Source organism: Gossypium hirsutum, chromosome A12 (assembly GCF_007990345.1).
Source record: "Gossypium hirsutum isolate 1008001.06 chromosome A12, Gossypium_hirsutum_v2.1, whole genome shotgun sequence".
NCBI lineage: Eukaryota > Viridiplantae > Streptophyta > Magnoliopsida > Malvales > Malvaceae > Gossypium > Gossypium hirsutum.
The window spans coordinates 70,266,499-70,286,003 of NC_053435.1; the positions used below are offsets into that span (position 1 = coordinate 70,266,499).

A 19,505-nucleotide genomic window follows, 5' to 3' on the forward strand; every position below is an offset into this window, starting at 1 on the left:
AGCCTTGATTCACTATAAAACATAGAAAAAATAAACATGAAGTAAGCTTCATAGCTTAGTAAGCTTGTATGTAAATAACTTAATTCATCGAATAAATGTAAACGAACCAATTTCACATTAACTACAAACCTTTCTCATGTCTTAAAACATGATTAAATACCATATCATTAAACTTTCCCTATTTAATTCTCGAATAGGTTCTGTACATACCTGTATCACCTCGTACTAACCTCTTTCTCAACCACATCATTCGTTTACCTGTTGAACCATTAGGAATAGAAATTTGATACTCTATAGTCTCATATGATAAGCACCTATACCATTGCCCGTAGCCAAATCAAGTTAACTTATTCGAAGAAAATTATCATGGCCCGAAGCCAAATCATCTGATATGCATGGCCCAAAGCCAAATCGGTATAACTCGCACTCGAAGTGCTAATATCATGGCCTGAAGCAAACTTAACTTATCATCTAATAACATGACACTAGTATCCAAATCTATTCCTAAAGTTTAGCCGGGATTTCACACTTTCCGTTTCTATCATCGAATGCATTCGTAGAGTCGTTTTCACAACTCGAATATTATTCATATCTCATAATCATAGTTTATGCAATATCAAAGCTTTTAACATACTTTTATAATGATATTACCATATACGAACTTGCTTTAAGTATGAAAACGACTACATGAGTCAATTACTCGATAATCTTGCCTTTCCCCCGATCTAATTCTGGGTTCCTATTTTCTTGATCTAAATATATTCAAAATTAACTTATTTAATCAACCATTCATTCAATTTAGTCCAAGGCATACATTTAGGCCTATTTGCATATTAGCCCCTAAACTTTCACATTTAACCAATTTAGTCCCTATTTCACAAATACACAAAATTCACATAATTTCAATAAACCCAAGCTTGGCCGAATTATTCATAGGTCCCTAGCAGCCCAAAACTTTCATTTATTTCACATTTTAACCACTCCATTTGCACATTTCACAATTTAATCCCTATTATGAATTTTTATCAAAAATCACTTTACAAAACATAAAAATCTATCATCAAAAACTCATATTTCATCTTCAAATACCAAAGAACTCATAAACTCATCAATGGAAACTCTTAAAATCTTTAATAGTTTTGAAATCTAAGGCATGGGCTAGTTAGATTGAGCTGCAATGATTACAAAAACATAGAAATCATTAAAAACCGAACAAAAATTGTACCTTGATTGAACAAAATAGCTTGGCCGAATACTCAAACTTCCATGGCTATTTTTCTTATGTATTTCCGGTGGTGGTATCTTAATAATAAAGATGATATCTTTATTTCTTTTCTTTTATTAACCTTATTACTAAATTACCATATTAACCTTAATTAAAACATTATTATTACACATAAACCATGGACATAAATGTCCACAACCTTTCAAATGGTTTAATTACCATTTAAGGCCATCATATTTAAAAGCCAAAACTATTTGACACCTTTAACAAGTAGAATGCAACTTTTGCATTTTATGCGATTTAGTCTTTTTTTTCTCAAATTGAGTAATTAAACGATAAAATTAGCTCACGAAATTCTCACACATATCAAATAATATGTTGTAAATAGCAAAAATAATATTAAAATAATTTTCTGACATCGAATTTGTGGTTCTGAAACCACTGTTTCGATTTAGCTCAAATCGGGCTATTACATAATCAATTTAACTAACATCATTATGATTATAATTCATACGAACTTACCTCGATAACTATGATCGTAATAGTTGAGTTAAAATCTAGTCCAAAGATCCCCGATTTAAGTTTGGTTGTTGTTTCTCTTGATCAAAATTAGATAATTTCATTCAATTAAGTGTTTCAAGTACTCAATTTAATCCATAATTCATATTTATGTAAAACTACAAAATTACTGCTAATATTTTAACTTTTCACAATTTAGTCCTTACGTTCATAACTTGAACATTACTCATTTTATCCTAAATCCATATTAGCCAAAGTTGCAAGGGACCTTGGAACAACCCATAATTACCAACAATTTACAACGAAACCTATGGATTTACACTTGCAACAATTTAATCCTTATTTCAAATTTCATCAAAAATCACTTAACAAAACAAGTTTGTTTAACAACCAAGATTAATAATCTATCAATTAACTTCAAAACCTATTAAAAAACAACCATGGAAAGTCCCTCAACCTTTAACAATTTTGCAAATTAACCCCTAGGCTAGCTAGATTAAGCTAAAACGACCTCAAAAACATAAATATCATTAAAAATGGAGTACATACCATGCAAAGCACCTATGTTAGCCGAACTTCAAGCCCTAAAATGATGTTTTCATTCTTCAATTTTCAATGGAGAAACTAAGTGATGAAGATGATACTATTTGATTATATTAATTAGATGTTTACTTATTCAATTACAAATTTAACCTTTAAAAACTATTAAAATTTCATTAAAACCTATCTATGCACATCGACTAACATGCAATATGATATATTTACCAACTACGTCCTTCAATTTACCTTTCCATAACTATTTAACCCTTTTTAACTAATAGATACCCATTTTTGCAACCTTTACGATTTAGTCCTTTTTACCTAATTGATCATTTAAACTTCAAAATTTCTTAACGAAACTTTAATACGACCTTAAAATAATCCCGTAGACATTAATTAAATATTAAGATAATAACTCACTCATCAAAATTATGGTCCTGAAACTACTTTTTTGGACACCACTAAAATTGGGTTGTTACATTTTCATTTTCACAAGTGTTCACAAGCTACCCTTATTATGGGACTTATAGCCATGTCACTTAAACTTACTCCATTTATTATCACTTCCTATCATCATAAGTCTAATTAACATTTATTGTGAGCACCTAGCACTTAGCACATATCAGTTTTGTTTCATTTATAAAAATGGAGTGTTCATTATTATTTCTTATTAACTAAGTTTTAAACACTTTGCTTTGGTAAATCATAGCAGAATGCACTTGGATACTCTAGGTTCCAACTAAACACTAGATTTGCACTAAAAATGCAACTAGGCTTACACTAGAACAATTAAGGTCCTCACTATGCACTAACGTGTTATGCCAAAAGGCATAAATCATTGTCTTCTTACCAAACGTTGTCTTCAACATAAATGTGCACATTAATCCTTATAGCATGCCAATTGTATCCTAACTATTCTACTAAGTCTACTAGGGCATTTCACTGGATCAATAATTTCAAGAAAATTTCAATTTCACAAATGATCAAATAGATACTTTATATAAATATCAAATTTCACATGTATAGCCACAATCACTTTTAAATACTCAATAAGCAGTTCATTACTACATCATAATTATTTTAGCAATTTCACTTTCCAAATAGATTAGGTGAGTTACCAATTCATTTTCACATATTTATATATGTGTATATATATTTCATTTATACATCTGTTGACAAGGTCACCATTTTTCATTCTCATACACTTTTACAATTTAGCTATAATACAATTTCCACTACATTGTATCATGTTTTGTTATATCAAATTACTACTTTTAAACCACTCATGACATTTAATTACACTTAATTTTCTTCGTCAATTATCACTTCTTATAATGGCATAAATTAAAAGACATTTTTCCATCTATTTCCATATAAGTAAGTAAGTTTCATAGATCCTAATTGACTTAACTTGCTAAACTATGAATTTTATCATATTATTACTCATATTCATATGTTTAACTTGTCTTCACACATCATTGATCCATCGTTCATATAAATTTCCAAAACTGATCTAATTAAAGAAAATTAAGAAATCCATGATACTTACCTTTTTAATGAAAAAAAGTTCTACAACAAGGTTTCCAATGCATTATCCACACTTTAATCTACCCAATAATTTATTCAAAGTCATCTTCTCCATCCTCCAATATTTTTCAACAACAAAAATATAAACAAACATTAATACATATTCTTTCAAATAACTTTCTTAAGCTAAAATTCTAAATATAAGGGACATATATTATGCAAGTCCACTTTCTTACATTCCTTGGAGTTTTCTCTATCTAGTCATAGCTTTCTCTCACTAAACTCATAAAGCCCTAGGTTTTGAAAGATGAGGTGAAAGATGGAAATGAGCTTAGAAATTGGTTTTCCACTTGATTTTAATAAGAAATACAAGTTTGCACTTGAGATTTTTTTTAGAGTAGATGAGAAAATGAAGAAATACTAGAAAAGGAAAAACTTTTCCCTCTCCAAATGAGGCAACTGACCATAGGGGAAGAGGATGACAAGAGTATCATCCTTTCTCTCTTTTATCTATTTAAAACCAAGTCAACAAGTCAAAGGTCATAAAAAATAATATTACATGTGTGGAACACATAATTTTACAAATTAAATATTCTAATGGCTCGTATAAGATTTCACTTCTAAAATATCTCCAATTTCATATTTCAAATATAATTTCAATGCAAAATAACCAAATTGCCCCTTATGTGGTATTATTGCACTTTAGTCTATTTTTACCTCATCACTATTCTTCATTCCATTCAAGGTACTTAATTCTTCAAAATCTCCTTAATTTATACTTTTCAATCATAAATTGATAATTATTCATGCATAAATTGCATTTAGGACTTTTCTCAATAAGAATGGAAAATTTACAATTTCTTCTCTAAACTCTTATTTTCATTCAATTTAGTCACAATAATCATTTTTTCTTACATTCATATACTATTCTAGTCATATAATACTTAATCAATTCTTTTTCAACTCATTTCTTCATTGTTGGGCAGTTTGCACTGTAAATCCATGTGCTTTTCAGGTTTCCTAATTAATCCCCAAAGTGACTTCCATCAAACTACTACTCAATATAAAACATCCTTATGTTCCACAATGATTATTAACTTTTATTTTCCTTATTTTTATCAAATTACTCTATTGTTTTTAAACTTTTCAATTTTTCAATTTAATCTTTTTTATACCAAGATATACTCACAATTATTCTCTAAATATTTCCTTTCCTATAAATCAAAACAATACTTTAAAACTTCATTTATAGTACAGATCTTCAATTTCTCTGCTATATTTCATTGTACTAATTCTCGAAATAGTAACACTTACCATATTGAGAAATTTGAGATGTTATACTCATAATCCACATAAAATTGAAGAAATTGCCAAATTGCTTGACCATGGCCTCCGAAAACAAGCCACTCAAGAGATCATGGTTTTTTACCAAAAAATTAATGAAAAATTACGAAACTTGTAGTGGGTTTTCGTCGTCTTGGAGTCTATGAAAAATAAACAAATATTTGTTGAAAGTCCAAGGACTGTCCTTCATCACCGTATCAACATTAGCTTTGTAATAAATGCAGAATAAAAATTACTTCTCTCTCAAATCTAATATAGAGAATCCTCCCAAAGGGTCTCAAAGATTGGCCATCGTATCCTTTATAACCTGAAATTAGACGATATTGATAGTCAAAAAATTCCCACCTAACAATATTCAACATTGTTAGTTGAACCCTTAGCTTTGGCCTATATCAGCCTGGCTTCCCCCTCACTACCATTGTCTAAACATAGATTGGTTATATCACTTTCCATATGCTAATGCCAAAGAATGAGAGGCAACAATGGAATGAAACAACAAAAGACAAAAATCCAAAACCATGCTACAAAGGTTGATAAAAAAACGTACTGTAAGAGATGAAAGAGAATGTTTTCAGAAATTTCCACAAAATCTGCCATTAATGAGCCAATAAATCAATTTGATTAAAAATAAATCAAATTGATTAGAATCAAATAAATAAGATAAGTTTCCTTTTAAAACAGATTCTGTCTACTGAGGAAAAAATAATTTTGTGTTAGACTCAAATATTCGCAGGCCATTTTAGGCCCGATCGGTCCGGATATTTCGTGTCTCCCATGTTGTACGAGTGTGCCCCAACCCCGACAGGTTTGGACCTGTACCCCCTGCACGTGAGGCTGGGTTCCAAGATTAGTTATTCAATCACCCTTCAAGAGGGTTCCCATATATAAACACATCTCACACTTGATGTTTAACCAATGTGGGATCTCAGCTTTTCTTTTCCTTAACAAATATTTCCAAGTAACTTACCTTGAGCATCAATTTCTCATTTATCACTCAACCATTATGAGCATATGATATACCATTGTAAAGGTCTCATGGAGTATAATATGAAACCATAATTTTATGATTCAACTCGCCACCTTTACCTATTGAGAATATGCCTCAAAGTTCCCATAAAATACAATTTTTCCAACAATCCCCCACATGAATAAAAATTGATAGTTTTATAAAAAAACATTGACTCAATATGGTGATAGAATCTACGATCAATAGTTGCATAGGATATGTAGGTATCCACCCTTGTGAAAGTAAATTTACTTTACTAGCTGACCAGTAGACGTGATGTCCTTAAATTGTTCTGCCTTTTGTGTAAATGATGATATACCTTACACAACTACCTCCATGGCAAGGTTTTAGTTCTCATGAGTATGTTCATATAGAATTGAACATCTCCTGGTTCAACAAGAGTTTGAGAGAACTATGCCCTAATAGTCTCCTCGAAGCGGCCCCACTTCACTCTCACATATGTAACTTATGTTGTTCGGCTCACCGAAACACAAAATGGTCATTAAAAGCATTGCTTAACCTATCCCATTTTTAGTCACTGTTTACATCACAGGAACGGACTTGGGATAAGTACCCCTACAGTGACCTCACAAGGTCTATGCAATTAGGTTATCCCTTTGAACCTAGATCTTGGGATCTCCAATCAACTAGGTAGGTTTTCCTTCACATAACGCCTTTTATTTTCATGGGCTTTAGTCTTATTCCTTTTGATGTTTTATCAACATTATCTCGATTTAAGCCTTTAGTTAGCGGATCTACAATGTTATCTTTTTTATTTGATAAAATCAATAGAGATAACTTTATTTGAGATCAGTTGTTTAACAGTATTGTGTCGAAGACGCATGTGTCTCGACTTACCATTATACATTACGCTAGTAAGACACCCCTAGACTTTCAAATGGTTGTAGGATGGTTTTCTACCTTTCCATAAATCATATGGTGTGTTGTCTGTTTTCTTGTAGGGCACCTTATTTAAAGGTAGTTCTCTCATAGAATCACTCCCCCCACATTTCCTGTGATAACCCAGAGCTTTTTAGCAATGCGTTAATCTTTTCCTTTAGAGTCTGATTTTTCTGCTCGACTACTCTATTTGAGGAAAGTATGGTGGTGTTACTTCATGAATAATTTCATGTGTACAGTATTCAAATGATTCAACATATCAACCACCACAATCACTTAATCTTTTTATTAAGCTAGTTTTCAATTTCTTGCTTATAGAGAATAAATTTATCTATAGCTTCATCTTTGCTCTTAAGCAAATATACATAGCAATGAAGGTAGTAAAAATATTTATTCCTTCCTCTTGTTTGAACAAGCTTTAGGTCACAAACCTTTCTATGTATTAGATCAAGTGGTTTTTTACCTTGTTAATTTTTGCCTCAAGACATGTTTCATATTTATAATTATAATTATTGTGAAACGAAGGAATATGCTCTAAGTTAATTAATGTATGTAAATTATCATAATTAACATGTTCGAGCCTACTATGCCATAAGTTAAATGACTTAAGCATATAAACTGAAAAAGAAGCAACATTCTTATTCATAGTTTTGCTTTTACAGAGATTGCATTTGGTTTACTACATATCCCCTTCCCACAAACATTCCCCCTTTCTTATTCTTAGTTCTTGCGTATATTAGGCACATAAGTCCATATCGGACAATTCTTTGAAAATTTTTTCCACAACATTGGCCTAGTTAGCTCTAACTTTCTTTGGGATCCTACAGTCCGATGACTTGTGTCCCATTCTGTTGCAATTGAAGCATTTTCCTTGAAATTTTTTCTTTTAAGAAACACCACCTTTTGGTCCCAGTTTAGACCCATTCTAAGGTTGTTTTCCCTTACTAAAGTCTTTCTTGACTTATACAGAGTTTGCCCTAGCACCATTTTCATTTGCTGCTTTGTTGAGCCTTTTTTCTGTACCTCTATTGTCTTTTTCAATCCAAAGTTTGACAATTAGGTCTTCTACTTTCATTTCCTTTCTTTTGTGCTTTAGTTAATTCTTGAAGTCATTCCAAGTAAGAGGCAGCTTCTCAATAATGGCTGCCACTTGGAAGGATTCACTTATAATCATCCCTTCAGCAAGAATTTCGTAAATGATCATTTGAAGTTCCTGTACTTGATTCACAACTAATTTAGAATTAATCATTACAAAATTCAAGAATTTAGTAATTAAAAACTTTTTAGTTCCAACATCTTCGGCTTTGTATTTATGGTCCAATGATGTCCATAATTTCTTACCTGTTTTCTTAACACTATACACTTCGTACAGTGCATCTGACAATCCATTTAGGATGTAGTTTCGACATAGGAAATTAGAATATTTTCAAGCTTCAACAGCAGTAAAAGCGGTAACTTCATCTACCTCGCCCTCTTTAACAGTAGGAGGGTTATCTTTCAAAAATTTGGTTAAGTTCAACATCGTCAAATAAAATAGCATTTTCTATTGCTAGGTTTTGAAATTCTATCCCGAGAATTTTGTAGGTTTCTCTTTGTGGCTTACAGAAGTCGCCACTGGAAACGCTGAGTTTTGGATCGAAGATTACGTTTGAACCAAAGCTTCAGATTGCGAATTGATTGAATTGGTGGGAGTTTCCTTTTTTCTATTAAGAAACAAAACCAAAATTAGAAAACTTTTCAACTTTTGTTAGACAACAAGAATCTAATAAAACTCAAAACAAAAGTTTATACAGTCTAATAAATAATACAATAAAATAATACACCAGGTAGGTAACCCTAAAAGAGAGGTAGTTCACTCGACATGCTTAAATACCAAGTCTTTCAAAGAACCAATCTTAGACATGCATTCTCATATTGTCTTTTTAATTCACCGCTGATAAATTTCTTTTTTAATTCGCAATTTAAAGCTACAATTAAGACCACCATAAATAGAAAAAATTCCCTTTAATTTGTTAAACGACATAATTAAAATTCTGAAACAAAATCAAAATCAATTTTGTTAAATGACATGATTAAATCCCGAAACAAAATTATATAATTAAATCAACATAAAATATGTTAAACGGCAAGAATAAATCCCAAAACATAAGTTTTTTATTAAGTCTTTGTTTGGAAATAAATCAATATCGAATAAAATCTTGTTAAGCGGTGGGAATAAATCCCAAAATAGATTTTATTTAATTTAATTCTAATTTGGAAACAAAATAAAATTGAATAAAATCTTGTTAAACAGCGGGAATAAATCTCGAAACAGATTTTATTTAATTTAATTCTAATTTGGAAACAAAATAAAATCGAATAAAATCTTGTTAAATGGCGGGAATAAATCCCAAAACAGATTTTATTTAATTTAATTCTAATTTGGAAACAAAATAAAATCGAATAAAATCTTATTAAACGACGAGAATAAATCTCGAAATAAATTTTATTTAATTTAATTCTAATTTAGAAACAAAATAAAATCGAATAAAATCTTGTTAATTGGCGGCAATAAATCTCGAAATAGATTTATTTAATTTAATTCTAGTTTTGAAAAAAAATAAAATCAAATAAAATATTGTTAAATGGTGGGAATAAATCGAGAAGCAGACTTTATTTAATTTAATTTTAATTTCGAAACAAAATCAAATCGAATAAAATCTTGTTAAACGGTGAGAATAAATCCTGAAATAAATTTTATTTAATTTAATCCTAATTTGGAAACAAAATCAAATCGAATAAAATCTTGTTAAACGGTGGGAATAAATCCCAAAATAGATTTTATTTAATTTAATTCTAATTTGGAAACAAAATAAAATCGAATAAAATCTTGTTAAACGGCGAGAATAAATCCCGAAACAGATTTTATTTAATTTAATTCTAATTTGGAATCAAAATAAAATCGAATAAAATCTTGTTAAACTGCGGGAATAAATCTCGAAACAGATTTTATTTGATTTTAGTTTCTCGTTTTGGCAACAAAATCAAAATGTGATAAAATCAATTGAACGGGTAAGAATAAATCTCAAAATAGATTTTATTTAACTTTAATTTCTCGTTTGAAAATAAAATCAAAAAAAGGAAAAATCCATTTAACGGCGGGAATAAATCCTAAAACAAATTTTAATTTAATTTTAATACTCGTTTTGGAAACAAAATTAAAATTGGAATAAAATCCGTTGAACAACAGGAATAAATCTCGAAACAGATTTTATTCACTTTTAATTTAGAAACAAAATTGAATAAAATCTGTTGAACGACAGAGATTAATCCCGAAACAAATTTTATTTAATTTAAAATTTTATTTAAAAAATATTTTTGCTTTGGTGTTTCGTTCATCTCGGATTAGAGAATTGCAAATAATGGTAAAATATTTATTAAGATTATTGGACAAAACACATTACGAACAAAATATATAAATATAAATATAAATAGAATAAATTATATTTAAATTGTCAAATACGTAAATCCAATAAAAAACGGTAACAAAAGTTGAAATTGAAAAGAAGAGAAGAGATTTATTAAACGTTGAATTCTGTTTAACACAGTTTCCTTAAGATAGATTCAGCCGCTCCTACAGTACTTGGAGAAACGTTGGTCGAATGTCTCCCAGGATACAACAACACAACGATCAAAACAGTAGCACCTTTACAGCGATCAATGAACAAACGTTGCCTTTTTCTATCACCGGAACGTTGAAGAATTATGGAGAGAAAAATAATTTTAAGAGTAAAATGAATTTGATATGAGAGGATATGAGTGTGGAAAAATTCTTCTGAATTCATAGCCTTTTATAGGTATTGAGAATGATGGAGTTTTGAAAATTTCTACAAAATTTGCCAATAAGAAACCAATAAATCAATTTGATTGGAATCAATTAAAATAATATAAGTGTCCTTTCAAAACAGATTTTGTCTAAAAAATTATTTCGTATTGGGCTAAAATATCTATAAGATATAAGCTCACCAATTTGAACATTTCACATCAGCCATATCATGAGGGCCTCAACAATTTTGGATCTACTCCCTTATGCTCAAGACAAGATTCCAAGCTTAATCATTCAATTAACTTTTAAGAGAGTTTCCATATATAAACACATCTCACACTTGGTATTTAACCAATGTGGGATCTAAGCTTTTCTTTTCCTCAACAAATATTTCCAAGTAGCTTATTTTGAGTATCAATTTCTCATTCATCACTCAACCATTTTGAGTATATGATATACCGTTGTAAATGTCTCATAGAGTAGAATATGAAACCATAATTTTATGATTCTACTCTCCACTTTTACCTATTGATAATATGTCTCGTTTTTATAAAATACAATTTTTTCAACAGAACCCTTAGTGTTGGCCTGAATCAACTTGGCTTCCCCCTTACCGCCATTGTCTAAACATAGATTGGTTATGCCACTTTCCATATGCCAATGCCAAAGAAGGAGAGACAACAACGAAACGAAACAACAAAAGACGGAAATCCAAAACTATGCTACAAAGGCTGATAAAAAAACATGCTACAAGAGCTGATTGAGAATGTTATTGTTTTAGATCATGTTTTTATGTGTGCAAAATTTGATCAAATTATAATTTTTTTAAGATAAAAATTATATGAAATATTATAGATTCGAACATTCGACTTAATGCTAAGCTTTATGGGAACCTTTTAATTTGGCCAGGGAAATAGTAAAGACCAAATCTGAACTTAACAAATGAGAATTGGATTTGTTGCCACACTTGTCCACTCCTTGGACTGTAACTACTTTTTTTCGTTTTTCTTTTGAAGTATGTCACTCACTCTGGTTCTGAGTTGATTTGGTAGCTTATTTTCCTATTAAAGAATAAGATAATTTTTTATTAGATAAAAATTTAATATAAGCAAGACCAAATTTGAAAATCCTCATTTAGAACGTATCTATTTAATATTTGATATTTCTTTTTGTTGTCGACTTCTATATATTAAATTTAGATATATAAAATATAAAAAGTAGGCTATTTATAAGGCGATTTGAACCGGTCTACTTGAGACTTCACAATTTCTTTATTTTTTCAACTGTCGTCAAATGCGTTACATATTCACGTGAAAGTTACCATAGGAGGCAATTATATACATAAACAGAATATCTCAAATTCAAAGAGCATTATGAAATCGACAATAACAATGACTCCCTGGAAATTTGATGAGCAAATGATAATGTTCCCCCTTGTTCTACTTGTTATTGTTTGTAGCCATCCCACAGTGAACGGTTTCGAGGTTTTTCTTATCAACAACTTGGGTGGCAATACAAATCTCGCCGTTCACTGTTTTTCGCCGCAGGTCAAGAATTTGGGCAGTCTTGTGATACTTCCGGGAGACGATTTTCATTGGGAATGCGGCATCAACATCGGCACCACCGCTGAATATGAATGCGACATGGGCTACGGAAACAAGCAAAAACGATTCCAAGTGTTTGCGGAACGAAGAGATGCGTTGAGATGTGGAAACCAAAAATGTTATTGGCGTGTTGATCGTGATGGCTTGTATCTTTATATTAAGGAGGTCGATGATTATCAGAAACAATTTTCTTGGTAATGAAAATGGCCTCTCTTTGGCTTTCTAGTTAAATAAATAAAAAATAAAAATAAAAAAAGCAAAGTTTCAGTTTATTTTTTTTCCTTTTATGTTGGATTTTGTTTCTAGAACTTTAACCCAATCAAATCAGATTCACATTAAAAAAAATTTAAAGTGATGTATTTTAAAAATTGAAATACCCAGATGAATGAAAAAAAAAACTTAATTACAACTTAAACCCAATCAAATCAAATTTTGGATCATTAATTTTTTATTTTTTATTTTTATATTATAATAATATATTTTTATCCAATTAAAATAATTATAATTTTTAATTTTTAAATCAAAATTCAATCAAATTAAATTTAATAAATATAACGGAATTACATTCTAAATATGTTTTTGAGTTTTAAAAGTTTTTTTTAAGTAGAGCATATTCACAGGTACAATATAAATATATACTAGAATAATTACAAAATTAAATTAAATTAGTACAAAACACAATAAACGAATAATAGAAAAAATTCAAACAAAACCTATATATGACATACGTACATAATAAAATTAAAGACCCACACATCACAATTGCTTATTGTGGTACTCGGATGAATGTTCTTTCTTTTATCAACTAACTTATAAAATTTGGGTTTTTACAAGAAAAATTTTCCACTATATATTTACAAAGATAACTATAACTCAATGATTACAATTTTCAAAATTTAATTATTCTAAAATTAAAAGGAATTTTTTTAAAAAAATTATATATAAATTTTTATTTAATGTACAATTTTATACATGAAATTAAATTTATCTCTATATATGAAATTTTAATTTGGATTCAATTTTCAGATGCAGTTAAAATTATTTTCTATATATCACTATTTCTTGTTATGTCATATAAAAAATTATTGATACGATATTTTATTAAACTAAACATAAATAAGTTTAAATTATTTTCACATAAATTTAAATAATGTTTTTAAAATAATTAAAACTATTTCCAACATTAGTACAATGATAAAAACATGCAATTTTTTATCGCCGGAAATAGTTTAAGTTTTTTTTATTTAAGAAAGTGTCGCACCCATAATTTTTATATGATTTAATAATAAAATAAGGATGTTAGTGGTAAATGAAAAAGAATCAAAATTAAATATTTATATATAAAAATACATTAAATTAAAGTTTTTCTTAAGCTAAATGAAGAAATTTTATTATTAATAAAAAATGTAAAATGGATTCAATTGAATTCAACATTTAATGATGGATTGAACCTTAGTTCAGTTGTCATCATTATTATTACAACAATTAAAAGAATGTAAATTCAAGCATATTTAAATATATATTTACTCCTAAAAAGGATTTGAAATATTATGGATAAAAGTATGCATAAAACAACCAACAAGGCATCAAGCAAGATACAATATCACCTTGTAGACTCAAAGCAACCAACATAACAAAAAAAATCCAAATCAAAATTGTGTATGACATTAAAAAATGAAGAAAAAGCATACATAACTAAAAAAATTTAATTAAAATCAATTGATGCATTGAATAATAGAGAGATAAGGTCTGTTACAACACCTTAACCTTCCCTAGTCATCCAAATGTCTCATATGCACGGTGCTTTCAGAGAAAAAACAAACAATTTAATTTTCATTATCTATGTTTTCCTAAAGAAATGCAATTAACCGAGAGAAAAAATCAAGCCTTAAAACTATTATTTTTCTCTTCTCTAATACTTTCCAAATTCCATTTCTTGCATCAGTACTAGCGCCGATCAACTAGATATTTTCATACAATCATTGTTATCTTTCTAGATTCCCAGTTTCTTCATTGATTTCTGAGTTCATTAGAGTTTAAAATCCGCTTCCGCCTACGGACTCAAACTCTGCTGTACCCACGGCCCTTCTTCAACATTCTCCCCTGTCTCTGTTAACCACCCTTTCCATTTCCTTTAGGACTTTCTCTATCAAATACATTAGAGTGTTGTATCTAAGTCCTTTCGCTGCCAGCACGTACGCTACTTCATTGGCCTTCCAAGGTACATACCGGAATGACATTTTCCTATATCTCAATTTCATATTTTTAATTTCACTAATTAGATTTCCAATATTTGACTTGTCTTTTTCTCCAGATTTGATTTTATTGATTGTTGTTAAAGCATCTCCTTCAATGCTAACCTCTCAGAATCCTAGTTCATCAACAAAAATGACCATCTAAAAACATGCCCTTACTTCTGCCATGGTTGGGTTTGTGAAATTCAACCACAGGTAAATACATGACTGATAGCTTGTTTATTTTACATATTTTATGTGTTCAAATCAATTAATTATTGAATTAATTTATGCTAATTGGTGATTTTATATTTACATTATGTTAGGAATGAAATTCGGATGCCGTGCCTACACTATATCGATAGAAGCAAGACTAATAAGTCTCTAAATTTTGCAACCCTGAACCATCATGCAAGATAAAGTAACATTCGACAATGACAACTCCCAGTCTGTAAGGAAACTGATCTTTACACTTTTGATATGCTTAATATATGTGATGTTGTATGAACTATTTTGATGCTATTGGTTGGAATTTATTTGCAAATATTTCAGGTGCTATATATTATGAACTAGCCTTTGAGTTCTATGCAACATTTAGCTTCAATATTATTGCCTTGCAAACTGTTGAAACTTGAGATGTTGTCTATTTTCGATTACTAGGTAATTATTTTAGGATGTCGATTTCAGATTTTAACATCGACATGGGTTTCACTAACCCTGACGGTGTTCAAACTAATTCTTACCATAATGCTTTATTGGATATACCAAGTAATTTCGATGCCAGTGATGCTTATTCTTCTTTAACTCAATCTAGGGATCATCTTTATAATCCCAAGACCTCTAAGGAGTTGTTAGTGCATGAACTAGCTTTAAGGTATATTCATCGGATTTTAGCTTTTAGCTATTCAAGTCGAAGTGATTCATCATCTGTTTAACCAATACAGAATTATTTTTCTTGTGGTGTATGCATTCTAGATATAAGGTTAATTTAGGATATTAGTTTGCACGAAATTTTCATATTGTTTTACGCTCTAATCAACCACTCATACTTGACTCGTATATTACAAATTTAGTCTCCCAACTTTTTCTCTTTGAGGTCGATTTTTCCTTCTTTACATGTACGTATACTATGGATCATCTAGATGAGAATTGTTTGGATACCATGAGTTTGCTCGCCGGCACCCCTACTGTATATTATTTTGTTCCTCTAGGTATACGAACTGCTTGCAGTAATAGGGTCTTTTGCCAACGTCATAACTTCACTGCTAGGGAGCAAGATGAGTAGCCTCATTCATCTGTGGAGGCGCGTTTAAGCTCATCGAAGCTCACCTTGAGACAATGGAGACCCAAGTATCCACGATTCTCGACATCTTGTAGAGTAGTCATCCCCAACACTGACAACCACGTTAGATATACATAGGGAGTATACTTGTAATAGCTCGGTTTAGACCCTAGTCAAAATAGTGGTTTCGAGACCACAAGTCCAAGTTAAAAAAATATTTTAATATTATTTTCTGTGCTTATAATATGTGAATTTACATGTGTGAAAGTATCTATAAAAATTTGATCATTTGTGTGCTTAATTTGATAAAAGGATCTAATCGCGTAAAATGTAAAAGTTGCCTGCTGTTTGTTAAAGTGCTTAATTGATTTGTCTTATTAAAGGAGAGGTCTTTATGATGCAATTAAACCATTCAAAGCATGAGTAGACAATTATGGCCTTAATAGAATGGTTTATTAAATGGTTTAATAAAAGGGAAAAATTGGTATTTAGTATATTATGTTAATTAAATTAAACAAAACATGAATGAGTTCATTATTTATCATCCATTCTCAAATTCATCAAAGAAAAAGAAGAAAAAAATAAATCTTAGGGTTTTGACACTTTGATTGTTGATTAAGGTATGTGTTTTGATTCGTTTTTAATAATTTCTACGTTTTTGTGATCGTTGCTTAGTGTTCTATCAAGCCCAAGTCTCAATTTCTGATTTTTTTATGATTTTGAAATATGCCATTGATGAAATTGTGAGCTTTGTGATGTTAGTTGTTGGAAAATAAAAGATATGTGTTGGGTTGATATATTTTGTCTTTGAATTTTTGATGAATTTGAGTAATTTGGACTAAATTGTAGAAAGGAGATTTTGAGGGAGTAAAATATGAAATAATGAAATATATGGACTTCTATAAACACTATGAGCATTCAGCCTAACATGGGTATATGGAGATTATGTGTATTTTATGATTTTGTAAATTAAGGACTAAAGTGTTAAAATGTGAAAATGTGAGGGGTAATTTGTAAAATGCCCTAAATGTGTGTTTGTGGATTGATTTGAATGATTTGGTGAATAAAAGAGCTAAATTTTAATGTGTTTAGATCAAGAACAAAAGAAAACGAAATTAGATCGAGGGAAAATGAAAGTCATTGAATAGTCGCTTGTTTCTGTTCATTTCCGTACGAGGTAAGTCGATATACAATAAACATGTTTTGAATTGAATTATTATTGTTAATGTGATATTGAACATTGATGAATGGTTATATGAGTTGAGCATGAGATATCCGAGAAGGTATAGACAAAGTTTCAACGTCCGAAAGGCCCCGTACGAACCATAGGAATAGTTAGGATACATAGTCATGACATAGGATTCTGATATGTGTTATCGCGTAAGACCATGTTTGGGACGTTGCATCGACTTATGATTTACATGTAAGACCGTATCTGGGATGTTGGCATCGTATTTGATTTCGTGTAAGACCCTGTCCAGGACAGTGGCATCGATATTTGATTACATGTAAGACCACGTCTGGGACGTTGGCATTGTACGAGCTTTTCGAGCTATCCACGTATCCTTATGATTCTGAACGGTTCAACGGGCATTCCGAGAAACGAATAATTATATGTGATGTGTATCCGATTCAGGTACGTTCGAAATGTATACTATGTTTGAGAATAAAAGGTAAGTATATGTACAAGTGATGATATATGTTATAAGTATGAGAAAATATGCTATATGTGGAAATGAATTAGGAATATGTTAAATGTATATGAACTATGTGGTTTGAGATAGTATTTAGCCATGGAGTATATTTAATTTGATGATGCTTTCATGTTTTGAATGTTAAGTTTATTTGTATATGGCTTACTAAGCTTTTGAAAGCTTACTTTGTGTGTTTTTCAACTATTTTATAGATATCATAGCTATCGGGGGCTCGAGGATCATCAAGGATCGTCACCACACTATCGAACCTTATTTTGGTACCTTTTGACATTGTGAATATAAAAGTATGACATGTATAGGCTAAAAGTATTTGGATATGTTTTGTAATGTGATATGGCTAGTTTGTGTTTGAATTTATGGTTTGATTTTGATATATGATATGTGATGCAAATTATGCCTATGTGTTGTGTTCTTGAATGGCCAAGTGAATTGGTCAATTTGGTGAGTTTTGGTGTGTGTTTATTTGATGAATTGGTAAGATTTTGGTATGAGAATGAATGATTTGAAATGAGGTTATGAAACAAATGTTTAGATATGATTTTGTCTTATGTTTTGGTACATTTTGGCTTGGCTATTAAGCATGAAATTAGTTGATAATGTTATTGTAACACCCCGAACCCGAGACCGTCACCGGAGTCGAACACGAGGTGTTAACAGACTTCAGACCACTTATAAAAAAATTTCCCAGACACCGCCAATCTGCGTACTAGTCGCTAAAAAAAATCATATCTTGAGTTCAGAAACTCGGAATCCAGTTCCGTAAATTTTCCCTGAAACTAGACTCATATGCCCATCTACATATTTTTTTCTAGAATTTTTGGTTGGTCCAATTAGTACAGTTTATTAGTTAAAGTCTCCCATGTTACAGGGATCGACTACACTGACCTTTGCGCATTACGACTTGGATATCTCTTTGTACAGGGCTTCAATACTGATGTCGTTTGTTTCTATAGAAACTAGACTCAAAGAGGAATCTATACATATATGGCATGACTCCTAATTATCTCTGGTTAATTTATAATGAATTTCCAAAGTCGAAACAGGGAATCCAGAAACCGTTTTGGCCCTGTCTTACGAGAACCTGAATATCTCTTAACATACTGTCCATATGATTGTTTCGTTACTTTCCTACGAAAATAGATTCATCAAGGTTCGTTTACATAATTTATTCACTATTTAATTCCATTCCTACTATTTTTAGTGATTTTCCAAATCTACATCACTGCTGCTGTCAGCATCTGCCTTTAAGGTAGACTTTACCTATTTCATAGTTTCCATGATTCAACTAGCCCTTTTAGCATAAATAGCACAATTTATGATAGTGATTAACCATTCCCATGGCCAATCCTTGTTAAGCATATCCACACCTCTCAATAACCATATCCATACCAAATGATTATAACATTATACTCAAACATATATAAGCCATTTTCGCATGGCTATCCAAAATTATACAAGTCCAAAGGGTCCATGACCCCCAACAAAAAGGGTAGTCCTATACATGCCATTTCGAAGTTCAACCAAAATTGTACCAAAAGGGGGGGCTTTGATAGTGTGGGCGACTTCGACTTCAAAATCCCGAGTCCGATAGCTGGAGAACCAAAATCTATAAAACAGAGAATCAAGGAGACGGAGTAAGCAATTTATGCTTAGTAAGTTTTGAGCAAGGGATTCCAGCACAACAAAAGTATAGCATTCATGTAGCTAAACGGATAATTTCATATGCACAATTTTTCAATATCATACTTACTTCACATTACCAACCCTTTTATTCATACACAAAGATCAACTTAGCCAAAGGCCG

General features: G+C 30.5%; 1 protein-coding gene and 1 long non-coding RNA gene across 2 annotated transcripts; both read left to right on the plus strand.

Annotated features, from left to right (window-relative positions):
* Positions 1-12,257: 12,257 nt before the first annotated feature.
* LOC121211398 (S-protein homolog 19) lies at positions 12,258-12,668 on the plus strand. Its single transcript, XM_041084160.1, has one exon. It carries the CDS (start codon positions 12,258-12,260, stop codon positions 12,666-12,668), a length of 411 nt encoding a protein of 136 aa, XP_040940094.1.
* A 1,662-nt stretch (positions 12,669-14,330) lies between these two features.
* On the plus strand, positions 14,331-18,101 carry LOC107918239 (uncharacterized). Its single transcript, XR_001689990.2, has 4 exons — positions 14,331-14,691; positions 14,785-14,920; positions 15,031-15,155; positions 17,893-18,101. It is a non-coding gene; the product is annotated as an uncharacterized lncRNA (long non-coding RNA).
* The last annotated feature ends 1,404 nt before the right edge of the window (positions 18,102-19,505 follow it).

Bases quoted from the DNA above. Each gene is read 5' to 3' on its own strand.
- LOC121211398 (XM_041084160.1), top strand. From the start codon at position 12,258: ATGACTCCCTGGAAATTTGATGAGCAAATGATAATGTTCCCCCTTGTT.